The sequence below is a fragment of the Cydia strobilella genome, chromosome 26, assembly GCF_947568885.1.
Source record: "Cydia strobilella chromosome 26, ilCydStro3.1, whole genome shotgun sequence".
Taxonomy (NCBI): Eukaryota; Metazoa; Arthropoda; class Insecta; order Lepidoptera; family Tortricidae; genus Cydia; species Cydia strobilella.
In genome coordinates this window covers 2,150,629-2,173,265 of record NC_086066.1, presented here as the reverse complement: position 1 = coordinate 2,173,265, position 22,637 = coordinate 2,150,629, and the positions used below count along the sequence as shown (strand labels likewise).

The window sequence follows — 22,637 nt, the reverse complement described above, 5'->3', positions numbered from 1 at the left end:
CAACACGTAGAGCCCCTTTTGACACTTTAATATAAGGGGTACACCGAGCGGATGCTGCCCTTTTTCCGCGTCATGGGACGCACGCAGAGGCAGCACCCGCCAGGATGAAAGGGCTACTCATATTAAGACTATTGAGAGTTGATGGGATCTAAAATGAACTAAGTTATTGCATGTGAAAGCGATGGACTAAGTACTGAGCTATGGGATAAAAAACCGGACGCCTACCTAATAAAACGGTATGCAATTTTATTTCCGGCAGACTCGCCCTCAATAAAATTAATATGATTATTATAGAATATTATCACACAAGTTGACTAAGTCCCGCAGCAAGCTCAATAAAGCTTGTGTTGTGGGTACTTATACAACGATATATATAATATATTAATATTTATAAATACTAAAATACATTAAAAACACCCATGACTCAGGAAAATAGCTGTGCTCATCACATAAATAAATGCCCTAACCAGGATTTGAACCCGGTACCATCGGCTTCATAGGCAGGGTCATTACCCACTAGGTCTAGAAATGTGTATGCGGGTAGAAAATATAAATAAAGTTTTAATCCCTGTAGTAGGTATAAGCGCTATCTACTCGTGTTGCAAAACTGTTTACTGTTGAAGTGTTGACATATAAACGAGTGTTTGAGAAAATGAAACATCGATAAATCTGTTATCGATAAGTAATAGATTAATATTTTAAAGATGTAACTTCTACTTGCTGTAGGTAAGTTACCGAGAAATTTCAAGAATGCAAATCAATTACAAAGCGGTAAATAATTTATTTATTACATACCTATAGTACTTAAAAATTAAAACTTAACCATGTAGTTATACCGTGCAAAAAAATAGAAAACTACAAATATATCAAAAGAGATAAGACATCGAACGTGTTGTGTATCGCGATAGCTAGCTTCTTTTATAGTAAGTTAAAGTTTAATGTTATGACGTGAGATAAATAAATATAATGATTTAAATTACGTAAACGAAATTAATAACTAGCTTAAATCTAAAATAGGCCCTTGAGGCATTGTACTAAGGATGCTGGCGGCATTTCCCCGCTGTATCGCAATGCTGATACGTTGTGCGAGAAAGCCGCCAGCTCTTCGGTCACCAGTTACGTCAACCAGACGCTTCGCGATTTCTGCAAACAACTTATGCGCGCTGGGACCCCATGGACCTAGAGTTTCAACTCCAAATGGAACGAAATGATACTCTCTACCGAGGCTCTTATATTTATTACGTTTTAAAATTTCGGCGCTTTCCGCCGCTCCGCCCGCTTTTACATTAGTCCGTTGGAGGTGGGACGGTGCCAGTGTGTCTACGCAGGTAGCATCCCACACCAACATCCGTCCCAAGCTCCAAGGAACCAAGGACATCCCATCGAGCCTCTTGCCATCATCTCTGATAATGCCAGTCGGCTCAAGAAGAGCGGCATTGATGGTGGCAAGAGACCGACGGATTATGTCATTAGCGACGCATGTCTTGAAAAACGGCCGGCACTTTTTTGACAAGATAATCCATGGTCTCCCAGTCGGTCCACGTCCGTGCCACAAGAGCATATGTGTGGCGTACACACCGAAACCCCGAGTCGCAAACCAGTCGCCAGTCTAAGGGAGGCCGGATCCAAGAAAGTACCAGTACCAGCTAGCTTCTTATAACATGTAGTTAATAAATATCTACTTTGATCCCAACCAAACGAAGTCGTTGGGCAAAAGTTAGTAAGATAAAAGATAAAGATAAAAGATTTAATATTCGCGTGACGGTTCCCTATTGTATTGCAGAAAGCTTTTTGACATATTTTTGTACTGCATATATAATGTTACTTGGTAGAAATATCGTTTGGCAGAAATACTTTTGGCATACTGCTTTTCGCATAATATTACTTTGCAGAATTTCTTTTCGCATAATATTATTTGGCAGAAAACCCTAACCTAACCCACTTAGAAAATTTTGCCAAATGAATATTATGCGAAATGACTATTATGGCAAGTATATATTTATGCGAAAGTATCATTCGAGTAAAAGTTTTCTGCGATACGTGTTATGCGAAGTGTATTTCTGACAATAGTTATTTGTTATACACGGGTGCAAAGTTGTATTTTACCCACGAGGGTGGAATTGAAACACCGAGCAAGCGAAAGGATTCTATAGTTGACCCACGAGCGAAGCGAGTGGTTCTAAAATAGAATCCTGAGCGTAGCGAGTGTTTCAACACACGAGAAGTAAAATACATTTGCCCGTGTGTAACACAAAACTTTTCACCTCACAGCGAGGAAAGTGAATCATGCAAAAAACAGCTCGTAAAAAAATAAGTCTTTATTTGTACACATTATAATCATCATCAGGTTAATTATAATCATCAATAAAGTATAACATTATTTAAAAAAATTGTTGACATTGTTGACATTTCTGACGATGCGTTTTGAAATTGCTTCGACAACTTGTGCGTTCGGAGTCGTAGCACGGTACGCTTATCACCATGCCTGTCACGTTCTAACAAGTATGTGAGTTGTGAGTGCGAAAGTGACGGACTTAGTGATAGGGGAAACCATGCTGCGCGGGTAGAATTATATTCAACATCGTTATAAAAAAACAAATGTTTCTTATGGAATTTTAAGGTTTATGACTTAAAATCATTAAACAAAGTAAATTTGGTATTTCTTATTAAATTCTCAACCATTTATTTTATGATAATTAATATCGAACGAACCATTATTATGTGCGTATTACGTTTTGTTATCTGTCAAACACGCTCCAAGGTCAAATTACTTTCCCCACTAGTGGATAAAATGCGTTTTTCCCAGCTTGTTTTACAGGATAAAAGACGGCTTTCCGAGCTAGTGAGGGCAAATAGTTATTTGTTATACAAGGGTGCAAAGTTGTATTTTACCCGCGAGTGTGGAATTGAACCACGAGCAAGCGAAATGATTCTATAGTTGAACCACGAGCGAAGCGAGTGGTTCTAAAATAGAATCCTGAGCGTAGCGAGTGTTTCAACACACGAGAAGTAAAATACATTTGCCCGTGTGTAACACAAAACTTTTCACCTCACAGCGAGGAAAGTGAATCATGCAAAAAACAGCTCGTAAAAAAATAAGTCTTTATTTGTACACATTATAATCATCATCAGGTTAATTATAATCATCAATAAAGTATAACATTATTTAAAAAAATTGTTGACATTGTTGACATTTCTGACGATGCGTTTTGAAATTGCTTCGACAACTTGTGCGTTCAGAATTATATTCAACACCGTTATAAAAAAACAAATGTTTCTTATGGAATTTTAAGGTTTATGACTTAAAATCATTAAACAAAGTAAATTTGGTATTTTTTATTATATTCTCAACCATTTATTTTATGATAATTAATATCGAACGAACCATTATTATGAGCGTATTACGTTTTGTTATCTGTCAAACACTACTACTTAAACACGCTCCAAGGTCAAATTACTGTCCCCACTAGTGGATAAAATGCGTTTTTCCCAGCTTGTTTTACAGGATAAAAGACGGCTTTCCGAGCTAGTGAGGGGAAAACAATATTATGCCAGATGAGGGGAACCATTAACCATTAACCCATTCGTGACGGTCACAAAACATGTACAGACAACAACAGCAAGAAAAGAAGAAATTATCAAGTGTGCATTACGAAATGGACCCAACTCAGCATAATGAAGCTAGCTATTATGTCATACTTGTTATGAACAAAATGCTGCACTTCATGATAAAAGCAAGCCGCTCTGCACAGTGATAGTAGGGACCAAACTGAGCGATTTGACCCGCAGCAGCGGCAGTTTCACCCCTTAGGAACAGAGATGGCGCCACTTCTTTAAAAAATATTTCAAAAAATTCTACAAGCTAAACCAATGAACCGATTTAAATGTTTAATATCTCAAATGAAAGCGCATTATATACATTACTTTTAAAAAAATACTCAAAAAATATATACTCAATACTTTTGATAAAAACGGGAATTTTAAGTTTGTTTTTTTACTCGATTGATAGTTTTTACTTGATTTCTCAAAAAAATTGTATGGAATATGAATAGTTTAATGCATGTATATATTACTGAATAAATAACAAGTATTATAAAAAAACCCGACACCGACATCTCTCATACTTCTCGAAATATGAAAGTTTGAATGTGAGTGTAAATTTCTTCAAGATATATTCCAAATAATTCTACAAGCTAAACTATTCGACCGATTTTAATGTTTAATATCTCAAATAAAAGCTCATTATATATACTACTTATAAAAAGATATTCAAAAAACATATACTGAATACTTTTGGCAAAAAACGGCATCTTAAGTTTTTTTTCTTACTCGATTGATAGTTTTTACTTGATTTCATAAAAGAAATATATGGAACACGAATAGTTTAATAAATATATATATATAGTACTGAGTATATAAAAGTATTACAAAAAAACCCGACACCGATACCTTTCATTCTTCGCGAAATATTTAAGTTCAATTATGCACGTTCTTACAAATAAATTCTTTAAAAGAAATCTTCAACCGCAGTAAGTGCACTGATTTTAATATGAAATGTGTCATATGAAAAGAAATCACCCAATTTATTTTAATAAATAAAAAAATTAATAAATAAAAACTGAATAAAGTTTTTTCCTGGTGCTGAATTACAAAAAAATATAACAAATCTAAAATTAGGAATTATTTTTATTTAAAGTGACTACATTTGTAAACAAAAAACGTAAATGTCCTCTTCGGGTTCACCGGTAGATGTAGAACTGAAAAAAAAAGTCGTTTTGAGAAGTACTCGTACCATTTGAATACTTCAAAATCACCGATCATACATGAACTGGTTGCTGTAGATTAAATAAATAAAATAAAAATAAAAAAGCCTTTATTTCCAATTTTACATTGAAAGTTTTTGCGTGTTGTTAGTAATTTTCTTATAGCTAGTAGTTAGTGTTAAGTTTGTGTATGTTATTTACTAATTTAATTTAATTTGGACCCCTCTTTGAGTGGAGGCCTCCTCCAATTCTCTTCATTTTTCTTTCCCTGCAGTTTCATGTCATTTTGTAGTGTTTTTCTGCATACAGGTTCTTCATTTGTTTTGAAATAGTTTTTTTGTTCAAGTTTCTGTTGTGTAGTTTTTTGTTGTTTAGTTTCGCTGGGATTACTGGTTAGAGTTTTGTTGCGCATGATTTGTTTGTGTTTCTTTCGTTGGAGGGTTGCGGTCATAATTCCCCACGATGACCGCTATTCGTCTTGGGGAATGATAGTTTATGTTGGTTGCTTGATCTACTGTGGTGTGTTTCCGGGGTCTGTCGTTCGTTGCTATTCTTCGCTTCGTTCGCTCGTGGACTGATATGAATTTGGTTGCTGTAGATTACTGTTGGATAATTTTTGTGCCTGTAGATTTACTTTTGAATTATTTTTATGCCTAGTTGATTACCATTAAACCTATAATTTTGTGCCAGACCTGTAATCAGTGGTCAGCATGCAAAATAACTCTGGATTGAAAATTACATTAACTTACTTTTGATTTGTACAGCCACCTTTGCATGATTTACACTGGGCTGTGCATGGTAAGCTGACGCGACGACACTCACAACGCATAGTTTCGCAGCCAGATTTGCAGCCACAATTGTCCAAGAGGCTTAATTGCGACCAAATCGCTGTAACTGCCGACCATTCCGGAGTCCAACTCTCTTTTTCCTCAGTCCATCCCCAAGAAGATGGACATGGTATGGAAACTTCTGGTTTCATAGCGTTTCCCCATATATGGCCCGCTTGGTAAGCCGCTCGAAGTGCATGTTTATAGAGAGCAGCTGATGTAGGTGGCAGGCTTGTCACAAGCTTGTTTTTTGAAGCAAACAAATATTTGTGAATTTCATTTTTCTTTATTTCCGTTTGGCCAAACAATAACACAAATCTAGGGTAACTTTTACTAAAATTAAAATATGTAGTTACACACCTGACAACTGACAAAATCAAAAACTTAAAAGTTGACATACTCCTATTTTCCCGTCTTTTTATAGTGGCCAGAGAAAGGCAGCTTGATCTGAACGAATTCTTCCAGTACAAAAACCAAATTTGTCCACCTTCGTTGTCAGTCAATGGACGGCGTCGTTCAGGGAACAAATCTGATTTGGCCGAGAAATTAGAACCTGCCAACCCTGCCACCTACATCAGCTGCTCTCTATAAACATGCACTTCGAGCAGCTTACCAAGAGGGCCATATATGGGGAAACGCTCTGAAACCAGAAGTTTCCATACCAAGTACATCTTTTTGGGGATGGACTGAGGAAAAAGAGAGTTGGACTCCGGAATGGTCGGCAGTTACCGCGATTTGGTCTCAATTAAGCCTCTTGGACCATTGTGGCTGCAAATCTGGCTGCGAAACTATGCATTGTGAGTGTCGTCGCGTCAGCTGACCATGCACAGCCCAGTGTAAATCATGCAAATGTGGCTGTACAAATCAAAAGTAAGTTAATGTAATTTTCAATCCAGGGTTATTTTGCATGCTGACCACTAATTATAGGTCTGGCACAAAATTATAGGTTTAATGGTTATCAACTAGGCACAAAAATAATTCAACAGTAATCTACAGCAACCAGTTCATGTATGATCAGTGATTTTGTAGTATTGGAATGGTACGAGTACTTCAAAACGACTTTTCTTTTTTAGTTTTACATCTACCGGTGAACCATATAATTTGACATCACCTAATAATAATTATTTGCCCGTTTATTTTTGTATTTAATACACTGACAATTATCTGACAATGATTCAATTCGGCTTATATGTATAAAATCTACTAAATTGACCTACTTTTATATTATACACATAGATTTAAGATTAGATCCTAAGTATGCATGTAATATTGGTATGCCCCCACGGGGTCCATGTGGAACTACCAAGAATTTGTAATACCTATAAAACCATGGTTGCAATAAATAAATATGAACCCGAAGAAGACATTTAAGTTTTTTGTTTACAAATGTAGTCACTTTAAATAAAAATAATTCCTAATTTTAGATTTGTTATATTTTTTTTGTAATTCACCACCAGGAAAAAACTTTATTCAGTTTTTATTGATAATTTTTTTATTTATTAAAATAAATTGGGTGATTTCTTTTCATATGACACATTTCATATTAAAATCAGTGCACTTACTGCGGTTGAAGATTTCTTTTAAAGGATTTATTTGTAAGAACGTGCATAATTGAACTTAAATATTTCGTGAAGAATGAAAGGTATCGGTGTCGGGTTTTTTTGTAATACTTCTATATACTCAGTACTATATATATATTTATTAAACTATTCATGTTTCATAATATTTTTTTTAAGAAATCAAGTAAAAACTATTAATCGAGTAAGAAAAAAAACTTAAGATGCCGTTTTTTGCCAAAAGGGTTCAGTATATGTTTTATGAGTATTTTTTATAAGTAATGTATATAATGAGCTTTTATTTGAGATATTAAACATTGAAATCGGTCAAATAGTTAAGCTTGTAGAATTTTTTGAAATATATTTTGAAGAAATTTACACTCACATTCAAACTTTTATATTTCGTGAAGTATGAGAGGTATCGGTGTCGGGTTTTTTTTATAATACTTGTTATTTATTTAGTAATATATACATGCATGAAGCTATTCATGTTCCATACATTTTTTTTAAGAAACCAAGTAAAAACTATCAATCGAGTAAAAAAAAAAACTTAAGATGCCGTTTTTTGTCGAAAGTAATTAGTATATATTTTTTGTGTATTTTTTAAAAAGGAATTTATATAATGAGCTTTTATTTGAGATATTAAACATTTAAATCGGTTCATTGGTTTAGCTTGTAGAATTTTTTGAAATATTTTTTAAAGAAGTGGCGCCATCTCTGTTCCTAAGGGGTGAAACTTGCGCTGCTGCGGGTCAAATCACTCAGTTTGGTCCCTACTAGCACTGTGAAAAGCGGCTTGCTTTTATCATGAAGTGCAGCATCCGGGCAAAAAATGGCCATAACAAGTATGACTATTAAGCCAGCGCTGGTCTTCCGTCGTAGGGCCCATTCGGTGATGCCACGAGATAACATATAAAGATACATATTAAAACATTACAAAAATACATAAAAGCAATCATTAAGATATGAATTTATTAGACTTACTAAAGCAAGTAAGGACTTCTTCTTCGGATATTCTAATCGACCCGAACACTTATTATTGAGCGAAAAGTTTATTCTGACTTTATATACCCAAATTTTGTGACACAGCTGTTTCAGATAACACAGGTGTTTCAGAAAACGACGAAATTTCATTGTTGCTAATAAGTAATTAAATAATTCTATAGGCGTGTAGCAAATAATGATGTATTGAGACTTTAAAAGACACCGATTTTTTGCAAGGAATACAGACCTTGAATATGTATGGCGCTTAAATCGCTTCAAGAAACATTTGTATTGAAAAATTATTAAAAATGACGTTAGTGCCAAACTATTACCGGGTAGTTTTTCTTTGATATTAGTTTATTAGCTGTAAATTAAAAAAACCGGTCAAGTGCGAGTCGGATTCGCGTTCCAAGGGTTCCGTAGGTACATTATAGAATTTTCAACAATGTTTTTTTTTTTGTGAAATCCGCAGGGGTCGGATCAAAAACTAAATAATTAAGTCCAACTCACGCTTGACTGCACATTTCTAATAGGTTTTTCTGTGATCTGGTAAAGACCTATTTTGTATATTTTTTCAAAATTTTAGACCTAGTAGTTTCGGAAATAAAGGGGAGGGGGGGAATATAACTTCTAAACTATTTTAAAATTACAAAAAAAAATATTTGAGATTCTTATAACAATCTTACATTTGATATGTAACACGATATAGTTTTAAAAACTTTATTTTTAAATTTTCTCATTTACCCCCCAAAAGTGGCCCCCATGTTTAAAATTAATTTGTTTACGTTACATCCGTCTTTGGGTCACAAACTTACGTATGTGTACCAAATTTCAACTTAATTGGTCCAGTAGTTTTAAAGAAAACGGGCTGTGACAGACGGACAGACAAACAGACAGACAGTCAGACAGACAGACAGTCAGACAGACAGACAGACAGACGCACGAGTGATCCTATAAGGGTTCCGTTTTTTCCTTTTGAGGTACGGAACCCTAAAAATGTCGGTGCGAAGCGAGTCATCCATGCAAATTTGGAATTTCGAGTAAGTCAGCCGCCAAATGACCTTGCTACTACAATATTAATCTAGGGTGTGAGGATGAACACCCTGCCGACCCTGGCGAGCGGTGCGATGATAGAAAGCGGCCGTTGGCATCATGTCAAACAATTCTTCAGAGCACAGCCCATTGTACAAGCGGTAGAACACACACATGGAGGCAGTCTCTCCTCAGACTTAAAGGTTGAATACTGCTTGTGAGTTTGGTATCGTCGACGATTCGTACAGCGCGCCTTTGAACTGAGTCGAAGAGTCCAAGCTGGCATCCGTACATGTAAATAAATGAAATGGTGCTACAATCTACAATATTAGGTCAAGTTTGTTACCGTTTCTTACTCTTTGTCATACTCAAAACTTTTGTTTAAGTACTGTTTAAAAAAACGCTTGTAGACGGCATTGGCCGCATTGACAATTAAGGTTTGACTAGAAAAAGTAAGTCAAGAACTTAAAACTAAACTAAGAATGACAAACTTGGAACTAAAATATAGCATTGCATTGATACCAACGGAATAATATTTTATTTTAGCAGACTTTGGTGTTTGTCTGTCCTTACGGCTGTCGATACGTCATAAGAGAACCGTGTACGACTGTACGTGTAGATTTACGATATAAGTGCGGAAAATAGGAAATTCGAAATGAGTGGCAATAAATGAAAACACGACCGAAGGGTGTTTCAAATCGACACGAGTTGCGAATTAACTATTCGCACGTGTATAGTACCTTGATAGTACATAGTTTTACAATACATATGGCCCTTTAAATTTTCGACATTAGTGACATAATGTGCGGTAAAGTAGCACCATATGTACCTACTGTATTTACGAAATAATTGCGTAAAATAGGAAATTCGAAACGAGTGGCAATAAATTAAAATACGACCGAGGGGAGTGTTTTAAATCGACACGAGTTGTGAATTACCTATTCGCACGTGTATCGTACAATGTTTTACAGTACATATTATGGTGCTACTTTACCGTACTAGTTCGATAATAAGCTCATTACGCAACTATGTCGAAATTTAAAGGGCCATATGTACTATAAAATATGTGGCTTGGCCATATATATTTTGTGTATTTTTTTCAAAATTTTAGACCTAGTAGTCTCGGAGATAAAGGGGGGGGGGGGCATTTTTCTTGAATAACATAGGTATAGAGTGTTCATCCAAAATATAAAATATATCTGCGATTCTCACAATGAGCGCTTTCATTTGATATATAACACGATATAGTTTGCAAAACTTTGTTTTTAATTTTCTCATTTATCCCCCAAAAGTGGCCCGTATGTTTAAAATTCATTTGTTTACGTTGCATGCCCGTCTTTGGGTCATAGACTTACGTATGTGTACCAAACTTCAAATTAATTGGTCCAGTAGTTACGATTTAAATGGGCTGTGACGGACAGCCAGACGCACGAGTGATCCTATAAGGGTTCCGTTTTTTTTCCTTTTGAGGTACGGAACCCTAATGAAGATATATTATGCATACAATTCTAACTATGAAACTAAACGCAACTTCGCGTATAAAGTGGGCACCGATTATATAGGTATATATGTCTCTGCTTGTCTTTTAGATGGGGCGGTAACGTAAGTCGTTCGTAGTTTACTTAAGCTTACGGCTGACTCAGATAGGCTGAGTATAGCGGATTAACTTACCTATTTTTGAAATCGTCCATACAAATTCCAGTATTCCAGTTCCAGTATGTAGATGGGATGACATACACAATATATAATAAACTGCCACAATCGTTAAGAGACATGCCATTTATTAAATTTAGACGTGCAATTATAATATTTTTAAGCGAGCGCAATTTTTATAGCGTTAAGGAATATTTTAATGTAGATTTTTATTAATCTTGTGACATTTTATTATTTATTAATTCGCCTATTCTTGGCTCTAATTTCAATTTGTAAATGTAAATGTTTAATAAATTATTGTAATTGATTGTGTAAATATGTAATATAATGTTAATAGGTTTTAAGTTTTAAATTATTTTGCATGCCTACTATTATAAGGTATTGACATTATCTGGACATAATACTTTTGACTCTACCATCTTATCTGTACATAATGTTAAGCAAATAAACGCATTTCATTTCATTTTATTTCATGGACGATCTATTGTCAACTAGCAGTACTGATGAATTCCGCTACTTGACGCTAGATGTCGACTACGAAATAACTCGCGTTTTGGTAAGAAAACCGATTGTATGGAGTTACCACTCTTTCTTTACTTATATTTCTCTATGGTTGTACGACACTATATGAAGATTAGACATTAAACACCATTACACAATAAGAAGAAAATTTAATTTTAAGAATAAATACTTGATATTCTTTTATACTTTTCAGGCTGACTGTCATGTCATTCTTATATCTCGTTCGCACTTGCGCCAGCGCCAGCGTCATTGTGAACCATTTCGTTCCATCTGTTTTCGGTTTCACTCAGTCTATCAGCTCACCAATCTCAGGAGAAGGCAAAGGACCGAGTCTGTCGGACTTAATCAAGTTGTGTAAGAATGTCCCTATAACATTTATTTATTTATTTATTCTTGTCCATAGTAGGCTCTGCCATCATGTGGCCTACATTGGAAACATAAACTTCACATTTACTAATCGCGCCGAAAATCTGACGGCTCCTGTGCTGCCTCGTGTAGTTCATGCACGCCTATACATTTAAAAGACAAATCTTTCTACACGCTGCAGTTTTTGATAACTTTGCCCTTATACGTACTGCCTGACTGCCTGTGATCTCACATAATTCGGAGCAGCCAACATGCACTTCTTAATAGTAGAAGCTTTATTCTGATATTTGTGAACACCTTTGACGCTTCAATATATCAGATTGACTGTACGCTTGAGAACTACCCTCGTTTCATTATGTTTATGTAGTCTTGTGAAAAAGGGACTATTCTCAGGTATTTAAGTGAAAATAACCAGTTTTTTTTTTAAATCTTTATTCCACATTATCTTGACTAATAACAATAAAAAAATTAGTTTTTAACACCATACTCCGCCACAAACGTCCTAATTTCTTTGGCTCTTAGTTTAATAATCAATCTATCATCATCATACTTCTTACGCTCTTTGGCTCTACTCACGTCTTCGTTCCCATACTCTTTGTTAAAACTTTCAGAAAATTCTTCATCTGTATTCCATTCCCACTGTTTATAGTCTTCAAACCAAATATTAGCCGCTAATGTAGTTTCTTTTATCGATCTAATCCCAATAGTATTAAAAACTTTAGTCAAATCTACAGAAACATAATCAGGGGACAATTCTTTGTCTAAATAATTTTCGAAACGTATCAAAATCTTATTTTTCCACGGCTCCAAAGTTAACAAATGAACGCCTTTAGGAAGATCAGTTTTTAGAAAACTGTATACGTTTGTCATCGTTTTAAATTTGTTTAAACTGAAAGGTGCCTCTGCTACAAAAAGCTGAGGCTCAGAGAAGAACTTTAGACTTTTTTCAGCAGTATTTATTAAGTTTTCTTTAGTTTTAGAAACGACTTGTAACATTACAGTATCAATGCTATACAATCCTTTGCCTCCAGCAGTTTCGTTCAACGCTTCTCCTACGCCAAAAGCATCATCATGTTTTAGCCTACGATGCTGCATAATTTCAAGCCAGCCATCTTCAAGCGACGCGCCACCTCTAGCCCTATCCACATTTACAACTACCCTCAAATCTTCATCTTCTATATAAATCTCATTAACTACCGGGTAATAATTGCCAGAAATCGGTTCAGCTAAAGTAACATTCCATTGCGGGCGACTGTTCCTAATTCTTTTCAACATCTGTCTACCGTTTGAGTCTGTATAAAAAGCGCCATCAGTTTTCAAGTCAGTTTGGAATCTAAGGACATATTCTCTGCCTAAATCTATGTTTAAAATAGTTGAAAAGTACACAGTATCGTCTTTCAAGCCGACAGTGAGACAGACAGAGTCATCGTAGTGTATGTGGACCTCCTGCAGCTCTGATTGGACGACGTTGGTGACGGGGAAGTCGCGGAAGGTGTGGAGGACCGGGGTGGAGGTCATGTTGGGGCGGAAGATGTAGGCGCCCGACGAGCGGTTGGCTGGTGCCTGGAACCAAAGATTGGATATGAAAATAAAACATATTGTTAGTTAGGCGAAGATAATGAAAAACTAGAAATAAAATGGACTATTCAGTCTAAATTATTTTGAGCCGATTTCGCAGCGACAAAATGGGGAACGGCACATAGTTTTATAGGAATTTCATGATTTAATTCAACACTCTATTGCTTGAGTCGTTTTGAAGCACTGTATGTGATTTTGTATTAAAACGACACATCGGTCGGAAACTTTGGGGCAAACGAATTCACTACTAATGTTATAAACTAACTGTCTGTATCTTTTCACGAGATAGATTTAATCCCTGGTAACATAGAATAGGTTTTGTCCCGAATGGGGGTGTAAATTGTGGAATTAATTACTATGAATTTGGATATAAAAATACTAATTCTACGCAAGCTAATACCCTATTGTTGCCCTCGCAGCCGATGTAGTAGCCAGGCACAGGAAGGTAGCTGAGCGTAGTGCCGTCAGTTTTGGACGAGTAGTTCGTCCAACCACTGTCCTTGTTGATGGATAGGATGATGTACTGTAATATAATTATTTATTTTAGTCAAATATAGACACACAGACAAGAGCGTCAGTCAATAACAAAGTGGAAAAATTATTTTGAATTAATCCCTTGACCTTGAGTTCCAGGGATCGAAATTTGCTAGTGTTTAGTATGTTGTTTAATACACCATTCCCTACAACAATGCCAAAATACCCTTATACAAGAATTATTTCTCCCGATTGGCAATTTTTGGTTTCTGTTTGGTGAGCTAAACGAGGTATATGCAGGTGCTGGCAAAGTAAACCTAGCTAACAGCTGTATACATATGCTGTGGTTAACTTACATCGTTCTCCAGTACTATGTCTTGCGGGCCTTCCACGACGAGAGGATCATCCGACAGCATCCGCATCTCGTCGTCGCTCATCCTCGGGAACACCGTTTTGCTGTCTTTGCTGACTCGCGCCATTTCTGAATGTTATTTATGAAGATTATTTTATTTGTAGTAATTTGTAAGAGGGATTTCTGTGTCAGTAGTACCAGTTACCAAATAACGTAACAGTTGAGGGGAAAAAATCCCTGCGGTCGCTCTTGCCGTCTATAAATACTTTAATACATAGAAAGCACTGACTCAGGAACAAATATCTGTGCTCATCACACAAATAAATGCTCTTACCGGGATTCGAATCCAGGACCATCGGCTTCACAGGCAGGCTCACTACCCACTAGGCCAAACCGGTCGTCAAAAACACACAGACACGACACTTTCTTTAAAACTATATTTGAAGGCAAGATGAAGCGAGATGAGTAAAACCACGAGCAAGCTACACACAACAACTGAAAGCAAAAGCCAATGTCGTGTCTTACAGGGATCTAAAGAACGGCCGAGGACCGCGAAAATTGGCGCATACTCCTCCGACATGAGCCAATGCTCTTAAATTATGGCGATGGACTTCAAACTCGGGTAAATCCATCTGTTAGAATTTGCGATTTTGGTATTAAGAAAAGGTAATAGAGATTGCTGAGAGGGTCGAATGGATTTACCCGAGTTTGACGTTAAGCGACGCAATTATTACTTATAACTCGTTTAATAAGTAAGTCGAAGCTCTCGCAGTGAACTTCATTGTCTTTATTTTTCAGTTTATTTATGTATACATCCCGATTTTTAAAGAGAGGAGGATTTGTTTTTTTTTTTTGAAATGGTATAGGTACCTACTTTTTTACAATTGTATCCATTCCAGAAACCTGGAGAAATAAAGGAAAATAAAGTGATTTGGGTATTTTTTATAATAACTCGTGCATTTTCGCGAGTGCAACTACGGATGAACATTTGGCATGTAATATTAATAAGCTTACGAGTAGAACCCAAATTTACGACACGGGTCTTAAGAAATTTTTAATCCCGGGAATTTTCCTTTATAGAGGATGACATGGAAGGTACAAGTTAATACTGGAGTACTAAAATAATTTAAAGAGGGATACAGCTTAACGACTCACCTTCAACAAGCTTCTTGTTCGCTTCCTTAAGTATACCCTGAACCTCTTCCTCATTTTTCTCATCTCCATCTTTCAAAACATCCCAGTTGATATCTTTATCATAATCATGAACCTCTACATTCAAGTTATCTCTAACTGGTACCTTCTCGAATACATTCGTATCAGAGTTACCCGCAATCGTTTTAGCTTCTGCATTATTTATATCAACCTCAATTTTGTCTCTAATGTCTTTCCAATAATCATTTATATTAGAATGATATTCGAATGTTTTCTTAGTGTCTCTTTTTTCTTTCGTAACTTTTTTAACGTAGAAGTTTTTATAACCGAGCCCGGGCAAGTTTTTCGCGAAGAAGCATAGGTTGTGCGTGGCGTTGGATTGTCTGGTTGGCATTGAGAAGTATTCTGATGACAGTTTCTGTATTTCGCAGGGTATGTTGGTACCTGGAAAAAAAAATTGATTACAATCAATTAACGCTTTGCTTTGTTTTATCTAAACTTAATAAAAATATCACCGCGGCGAGATACCGTAGGTGCTGGCAGCGTTACCCCGCTGAATTGCAATGCTAATGCGCTGTGCGAGGAAGCTGCCAGCTTTTTGGCACGGCTCATGGGAGCCTGGGGTTGAAGGTCCGCTTAACAACTAATCCCACGTTGGCGTAGGCACTAGTTTTTACGAAAGCGACTGCCATCTGATCGTTCAATGGGGAGAATAGGCCTTCTCCCTGGATTAGTCCGGTTTCCTCACGATGTTTTTCCTTCAACGGAAAGCGACTGGTAATTGGTATCTATCTAAATATATATGATATGAGGAACCTATGTTATAGTGTTGAAATTAATATAACAATTTAAAAACTACCTTCCATCTTATTGTTGCACTGTATCATTTATCGATAGTGTGAAAAATAAAAAAATCTCGCCTGTTGATAATTTTTATCTTGGTTTTTAGATACGATAGAAATAGAACTTAATACCTGTCTCGTCGTAAACTGAGTATCCATCGCCGGTGACGGGCAAGTCTATCTTCGCCGAGGCTTTGGGCATCACCTGGTTGTTGAAAACAGTCACCTGCCAAAGTTATAGTCATTAATACAAGTCCAATAGGTCATGATAGGGTAGTACTACCAACTAATGGTTCTGTGAACTGTAAACCTCGCGAGCATAACTTAAAACTGAATAAATGTATTGCTCCGCCATTTTGAAAAACATCCAAAAGCGGTATCACCAAAAGTATATATTTACCGAATCATCAAACCTGCTTACAAAATTTCACGAGAATCGGTTGAGAATTGCGACCTGTAGAATTTATGCCCAAGCTATTTACCATTTTCGCTAACGGCCACTCCACTCTTCATAAAATGTCAAAACTTTCTGTACTATGAACACTATGAATTATGAATGTGAAAGAGAGGACGGCCCCATCACAGTGAATCCACTTGTTTTCAGGCCGCGGACTGGACGCCAGCGGGCAGCGGGGCAACAAGCGGCACTTCATAACATTGAAATGAATCAGATCCAGCTGCTTCGCGTGGCAAACCGACTCTTTTTGCGTGAACCCACCTAAAGTCTAAAGGTTTGGACAGTCAAGTGAGGGAGTGTCTTTATAAACGTATAATCTACTCACGACAAAGGCCTGGCTGCGCTCGGTGACGCTGCATTGGGATTGGTTGAACTCGCAGCGTTCATAGACTAGACTCGCCTCTGGCATGAGCAGCTTGCTGTAAACATTACAATATATAATTTTAAGCGTTTACAGGTTAGTGGAATCCGAACAGAAAGGCGTGCGATTTTCGAACCGAAGCTCGCCGGTTCGAACTGACACTGCATTGGAGACCGGCCGAACATGTAATTTGCCGAATACATAGGTAGGTATATTCTGCCGAATCTTCAGTTCAGATTTTACCGAACCGAATATTCAGCCTAATTGTTAGGTTCATTAGTATCTATCTAATAAACTATTTCAAAACGCTTAAATTAAATTAGCAGCTAAAGGTGAATCGCTTACTAGGCATCGCATTCCCTAGAAACGAACAGATCGAAGAGGCAAGGGACTCGCAAATAAATCAACACTTTAAATAATCAAAACATCCTATGGATTTAAGAGGCCGTAGTCGATTTTGGAGCAAAAATTTTAAATTGATAGATTTAGTCGTTGAAATTATACACGTTTTGTTACGTAATATCTAAATAACAAGTATTGGTTTCTATTAGCACGTTTTCTCATCTTGCCTTTTAATAATGTGGCGACCACGTAGCGACCATGTGGCGTGCGTCACCGGTAATATATGAAAAGAAGGGACAGTTTTTAAAAATTCATCAAAAATTTATGGTGGTATATTATACAAATTGATGTATAAGAATAGTTTCAACAAATGTTGTAGATTGTTTAAGTATCAAAATTACTTTGAAATTAAGTCGATTTTCAGAGAAATTGTCACTTGTTTTGAAGTAATTTCTGGAGAAAATTGATTTCGTCTAACTTTCATTTACACTACTTCAGTCATAATAATAAAAATGTAGTCTGATAAACGTCAAGTAAAGGATATGTGTAATACAAAATTACCATGTTTAGCCGTCCAAACTTTACGAAATTTACAAAAAAGAGCGACAAAATCAGTGCTTTACGCGCGTTTACCTAAACGTCCATCAGAAAAGCAAACATTACTAATTTAGTGAGTCTGTTTTCAACAAATTGATCTGATAAAAGGTAAGATAAGAAGATGCGCTAATAGTAACCAGTACTTGTTATTTCAATTAGGTAACAAAAGGTGTACAATGTCACCGACTAAATCTATCAATTTTACATTTTTGCGACTAAAATCGACACCGGCCTCTTAACATGTCTCATCATGTGTTTTAATGACAACGGGAAAACGTAACTTGATGGAAGAGAGAACTTGAAAAGGTTGGAGGAACTTTTGCAGTATTGCAACAAGATAAATATAATAAAAAAATATTTGTATCGTACAAAGTTTTATAGTACATATGGCCCTTTAAACTTTCGACATATGCACGAAAAGTGCTCATTCCCGCACTAGTGCGAAAAAGTAGCACCATATGTACTGTAATAGTATATGATGCCAGCATTAACGCGAGGAAGATGATGATTAGATAAAAAACTGAGAATTTAAATAAGTAAACATAATATGATATATTATGATAAGATAAATATATTGTTATGCTTGTGTGTGTGTCGCTGCGCCCAGATTAGAGCAGCCCGTGGTTTCACTCGTGTCCTCGTACTCATCAATAATATTGTAATCATGATAATTAAAATTGTAATCAATAGAACTACGAATTGAATCATTATACATATGGTTGACATTGTATATTATAGTATGGTTGAATTGACGTGTAAAATTTGTACAATTTCATTAATAATTGTATCATATCTAATTTTACAGTACATATGGTGCTACTTTCTCGCACTAGTGCGTAAAAGAGCACTTTTCGTGCATATGTCGAAAGTTTAAAGGGCCATATGTACTGTAAAACGTTGTACGATACACGTGCGGATAGGTAATTCGCAACTCGTGTCGATTTAAAACATTCTCTGCGGTCGTGTTTTAATTTATCGCCACTCGTTTCGAATTTCCTCTTTTTTCGCACTTGTATCGTAAATAACTATTAAATTGTGTATGATCGCGAGCTCCTAGCGCTTTACATAACTGTAATGCACTTTCTTAAGGACTAATAGAGGGCATAACAATAACATCATTGTCTAGACGGGCAACAACACAGACCACTTACGCGAGCACCGAGCAGCAGCGACACACACACTGTTTTTAGTACCTCAAAAAGAAAAAGCGGAACCCTTATAGGATCACTCGTGCGTCTGTCTGTCTGTCTGTCCGTCTGTCACAGCCTATTTTCTCCGAAACTACTGGACCAATCAACTCGAAATTTTGTACACATATGTAAGTTTGTGACCCAAAGATGGACATGTAACGTAAACAAATTAATTTTAAACACGGGAGCCACTTTTGGGGGGTAAATGAGAAAATTAAAAAATAAAATTTGTCGAACTATATCGTGTTACATATCAAATGAAAGAGCTCATTGTGAGAATCTCAAATATATATTTTTTATAATTTTAAGATAAATAGTTTAGAAGTTATTAAAGAAAATAGGTAAAAATGACCATTCCCCCTTCATCTCCGAAACTACAGGGTCAAAAAATTTGAAAAAAATTCACAAAATAGATCTTTACCTATAGATCACTGGAAAACCTATTAGAAATGTGCAGTCAAGCGTGAGTCGGACTTAATTACTTAGTTTTTGATCCGACCCCTACGGGTTTTTTAAGATATTTCACATAAAAAATACGTTGTTTAAATTGTGTATTAATGTACGGAATGTTTTTTTCAGTGGCCATTGAAGGAAAATACGAATCTATAGACAATAACGGAAAACTGTATTAAGGTACCGTTCGGATCCAGACTGCACTAGCATTACTGCAGCAGTATTGCAGCGCAACGCTCAAAGATATAACTCCGTAATAGATGGATACAGTCTAAGGAAAAAACGTGCCTCGAAACTCACGAAAATTTGATTCTCGATCAGATGGCCCCACTAGTTTTGGCCTACTCTCGTATAGAGGGCGTTGACGGTTTCGTTTGTTATTTATAATTTTAACGCATATCAGTGAAAGAACATGGGTCAAAATCATATAAAAATAATTAATGCAAATAAAAAAATCATTTATCCATGTTTAAATACATTTTATCGTATTTTTATAAATCTTAATTTTTAGTTTTAAAGTATGTCGATAGATGGCAGTGAATTTACAGTGGTTACAAAATTTACTATGACAGTACCGCTCTATCTTATTATATCCTCTTTGCTATGCTAAAAAAGTGACGTACTCAGAAAGTGGCGTTCTCAGAAAGTGACATACTCAGAATGTGACGAACTCAGAAAGTGACAAACTCAGAAAGTGACAAACTCAGAATGTGACGTATTCAGAAAGTGACGTCCTCAGAACGTGACCTAACTCGAAAGTGACGTCCTAAGAATGTGAAATACTCCGCCTAAACTGTCTTGTCTACGCGAGGAAATCAGCGTGATATGAAGTCACAGTTTCGTCTCAGCAATTTTACCACTGTCTATTTGTTAGGGTTCCGTACCCAAAGGGTAAAAACGGGACCCTCTGTTACTAAGACTTCGCTGTCCGTCCGTCTGTCACCAGAACCGTTCTGTCTCATGAACCGTGATAGCTAGACAGTTGAAATTTTCACAGATGATGTATTTCTGTTGCCGCTATAGCAACAAATACTAAAAACAGAATAAAATATTTATTTAGGTGGGGTATCCCATACAACAAACGTGATTTTTTCCGTTTTTTGCGTAATGGTACGGAACCCTTCGTGCGCGAGTCTTAGGTTTTTAGGGTTCCGTACCCAAAGGGTAAAACGGGACCCTATTACTAAGACTCCGCTGTCCGTCTGTCCGTCTGTCTGTCAATAAGCTGTATCTCATGAAGCGTGATAGCTAGACAGTTGAAATTTTCACAGATGATGTATTTCTTTTGCCGCTATACTTAACAACAAATACTAAAAAGTACGGAAACCTCGGTGGGCGAGTCCGACTCGCACTTTCCGGTTTTTTATTTACTCTGTGGTTATAGCGACAAATGATACCGAATATATATTAGGTGTTTTTAACTAACATTATATTACGTTTCATGTTGACGTTTCGTCGAGATGTGGTTATTGACGGTGCTGTCATTTTTGTAAGTATGTTTTTATTGAAATGCATTTTATTTGTGTTCGGTGCAAAACTTTGTTTTGACAAACGGAACACTTATGGGATCACTTCGGTCTTGCAAATCAGTTAAATGCGTTTTTCTCAGAGACCGTTTGAGGTAAATACCTGAAATTAGAAACAGTGAAAACAATTACCACCACTAATATTGCAAATAAGTCAAAACCGCTTATTTTTAATTTTAGGGGGAGGGGTAACCAGTTTTTTATTTATTTGTAAGAATAGTGTGGGGTACCATTAGAAAGCTTGCAAAAAATTGAGTGGATGGACTGATTTTGACTTCATTTTAGAATGCAGTAGTTTCGATAAAAAATGCATTTAAAGTTGCAAGTTTTCATACAAAAAGATTCTCCTCTGTCCTGGGGATTTTCGTAAAAACTAGCTAACAGGCAGCTAACCAGACAACAACCAACTAAAACGAGCATGAAGACGCGGGGAAAATTATCAGGATAACCCTACCTTTACTAGTTTCATAGAGTAACTTATACTAGAGCGGTACTGTCATAGTAAAGTTTGTAACCCCAGTAAATTCACTGCCATCTGTCGACACACTTTAAAACGAAAAATGAAGATTTATAAAAATACGATAAAATGTATTTAAATATGGATAAATGATTTTTTTTTATTTGCATTAATTTTTTTTATGATTTTGATCCATGTTCTTTCACTGATATGCGTTAAAATTGTTAAATAACAAACGAAACCGTCAACGCCATCTATACGACAGTAGGCCAAAGCTAGTAGCGCCCTCTGAACGAGAATCAAATTTTCTTGATTTTCGAGGCACGTTTTTTCCTTAGACTGTATCCATCTATTACGGAGTTATATCTATCTTTGCTAGTTTTTTGACTGCAGCCTGATCTAGGGTTACTTAGGGAATCAGTACTTGGTAACTCTGTACTTTACACTTACCTTAAAAAAAAACCGGCCAAGTGCGAGTCGGACTCGCGTTCCAAAGGTTCCGTACATTATACACAATTTAAACAATGTATTTTTTATGTGAAATGTCTTTAAAAAACCCGTAGGGGTCGGATCAAAAACTAAGTAGTTAAGTCTGACTCACGCTTGACTGCACATTTCTAATAGGTTTTCCGGTAATCTATAGGTAAAGATCTACTATGTGTATTTTTTCAAAATTTTTGACCCAGTAGTTTCGGAGATAAAGGGGGGGGGGAATGGTCATTTTTTGCCTATTTTCTTGAATAGCTTCTAAACTATTTATTTTAAAATTATAAAAAAAATATATTTGAGATTCTCACAATGAGCTCTTTCATTTGATATGTAACACGATATAGTTTGACAAACTTTATTTTTTAATTTTCTCATTTACCCCCAAAAGTGGCCTCCGTGTTTAAAATTAATATGTTTACGTTACATGTCCATCTTTGGGTCACAAACTTACATATGTGTACCAAATTTCAACTTAATTGGTCCAGTAGTTTCGGAGAAAATAGGCTGTGACAGACGGACAGACAGACAGACAGACGCACGAGTGATCCTATAAGGGTTCCGTTTTTTCCTTTTGATGTACGGAACCCTAAAAGCAACCTTATTCGAATATACTGCGTAACGACGCCATTTTCCATAGCTTTGACTAGACGCTCAAAGGACGCTA

The 22,637-nt window shown here is 36.2% G+C and overlaps 1 protein-coding gene across 3 annotated transcripts in view; it reads right to left on the bottom strand.

Annotated features, from left to right (window-relative positions):
- Positions 1-12,125: 12,125 nt before the first annotated feature.
- The window catches only part of LOC134753142 (lysosomal alpha-mannosidase-like), a 50,480-nt gene continuing 39,968 nt past the window's right edge, over positions 12,126-22,637 (bottom strand). For 2 of the 3 annotated variants that reach the window (XM_063688929.1, XM_063688931.1), the window contains exons 13-18: positions 16,884-16,977; positions 16,234-16,327; positions 15,263-15,703; positions 14,112-14,236; positions 13,682-13,804; positions 12,127-13,266 (exon numbers count right to left, since the gene is read on the bottom strand). In XM_063688929.1, coding sequence (XP_063544999.1) covers positions 12,172-13,266; positions 13,682-13,804; positions 14,112-14,236; positions 15,263-15,703; positions 16,234-16,327; positions 16,884-16,977 — 1,972 coding nt within the window. In that variant the 3' untranslated portion in view covers positions 12,127-12,171. Of the gene's footprint in view, positions 13,267-13,681; positions 13,805-14,111; positions 14,237-15,262; positions 15,704-16,233; positions 16,328-16,883; positions 16,978-22,637 lie in introns of all 3 variants that reach the window. The other variant, XM_063688930.1, reaches the window with a different exon arrangement.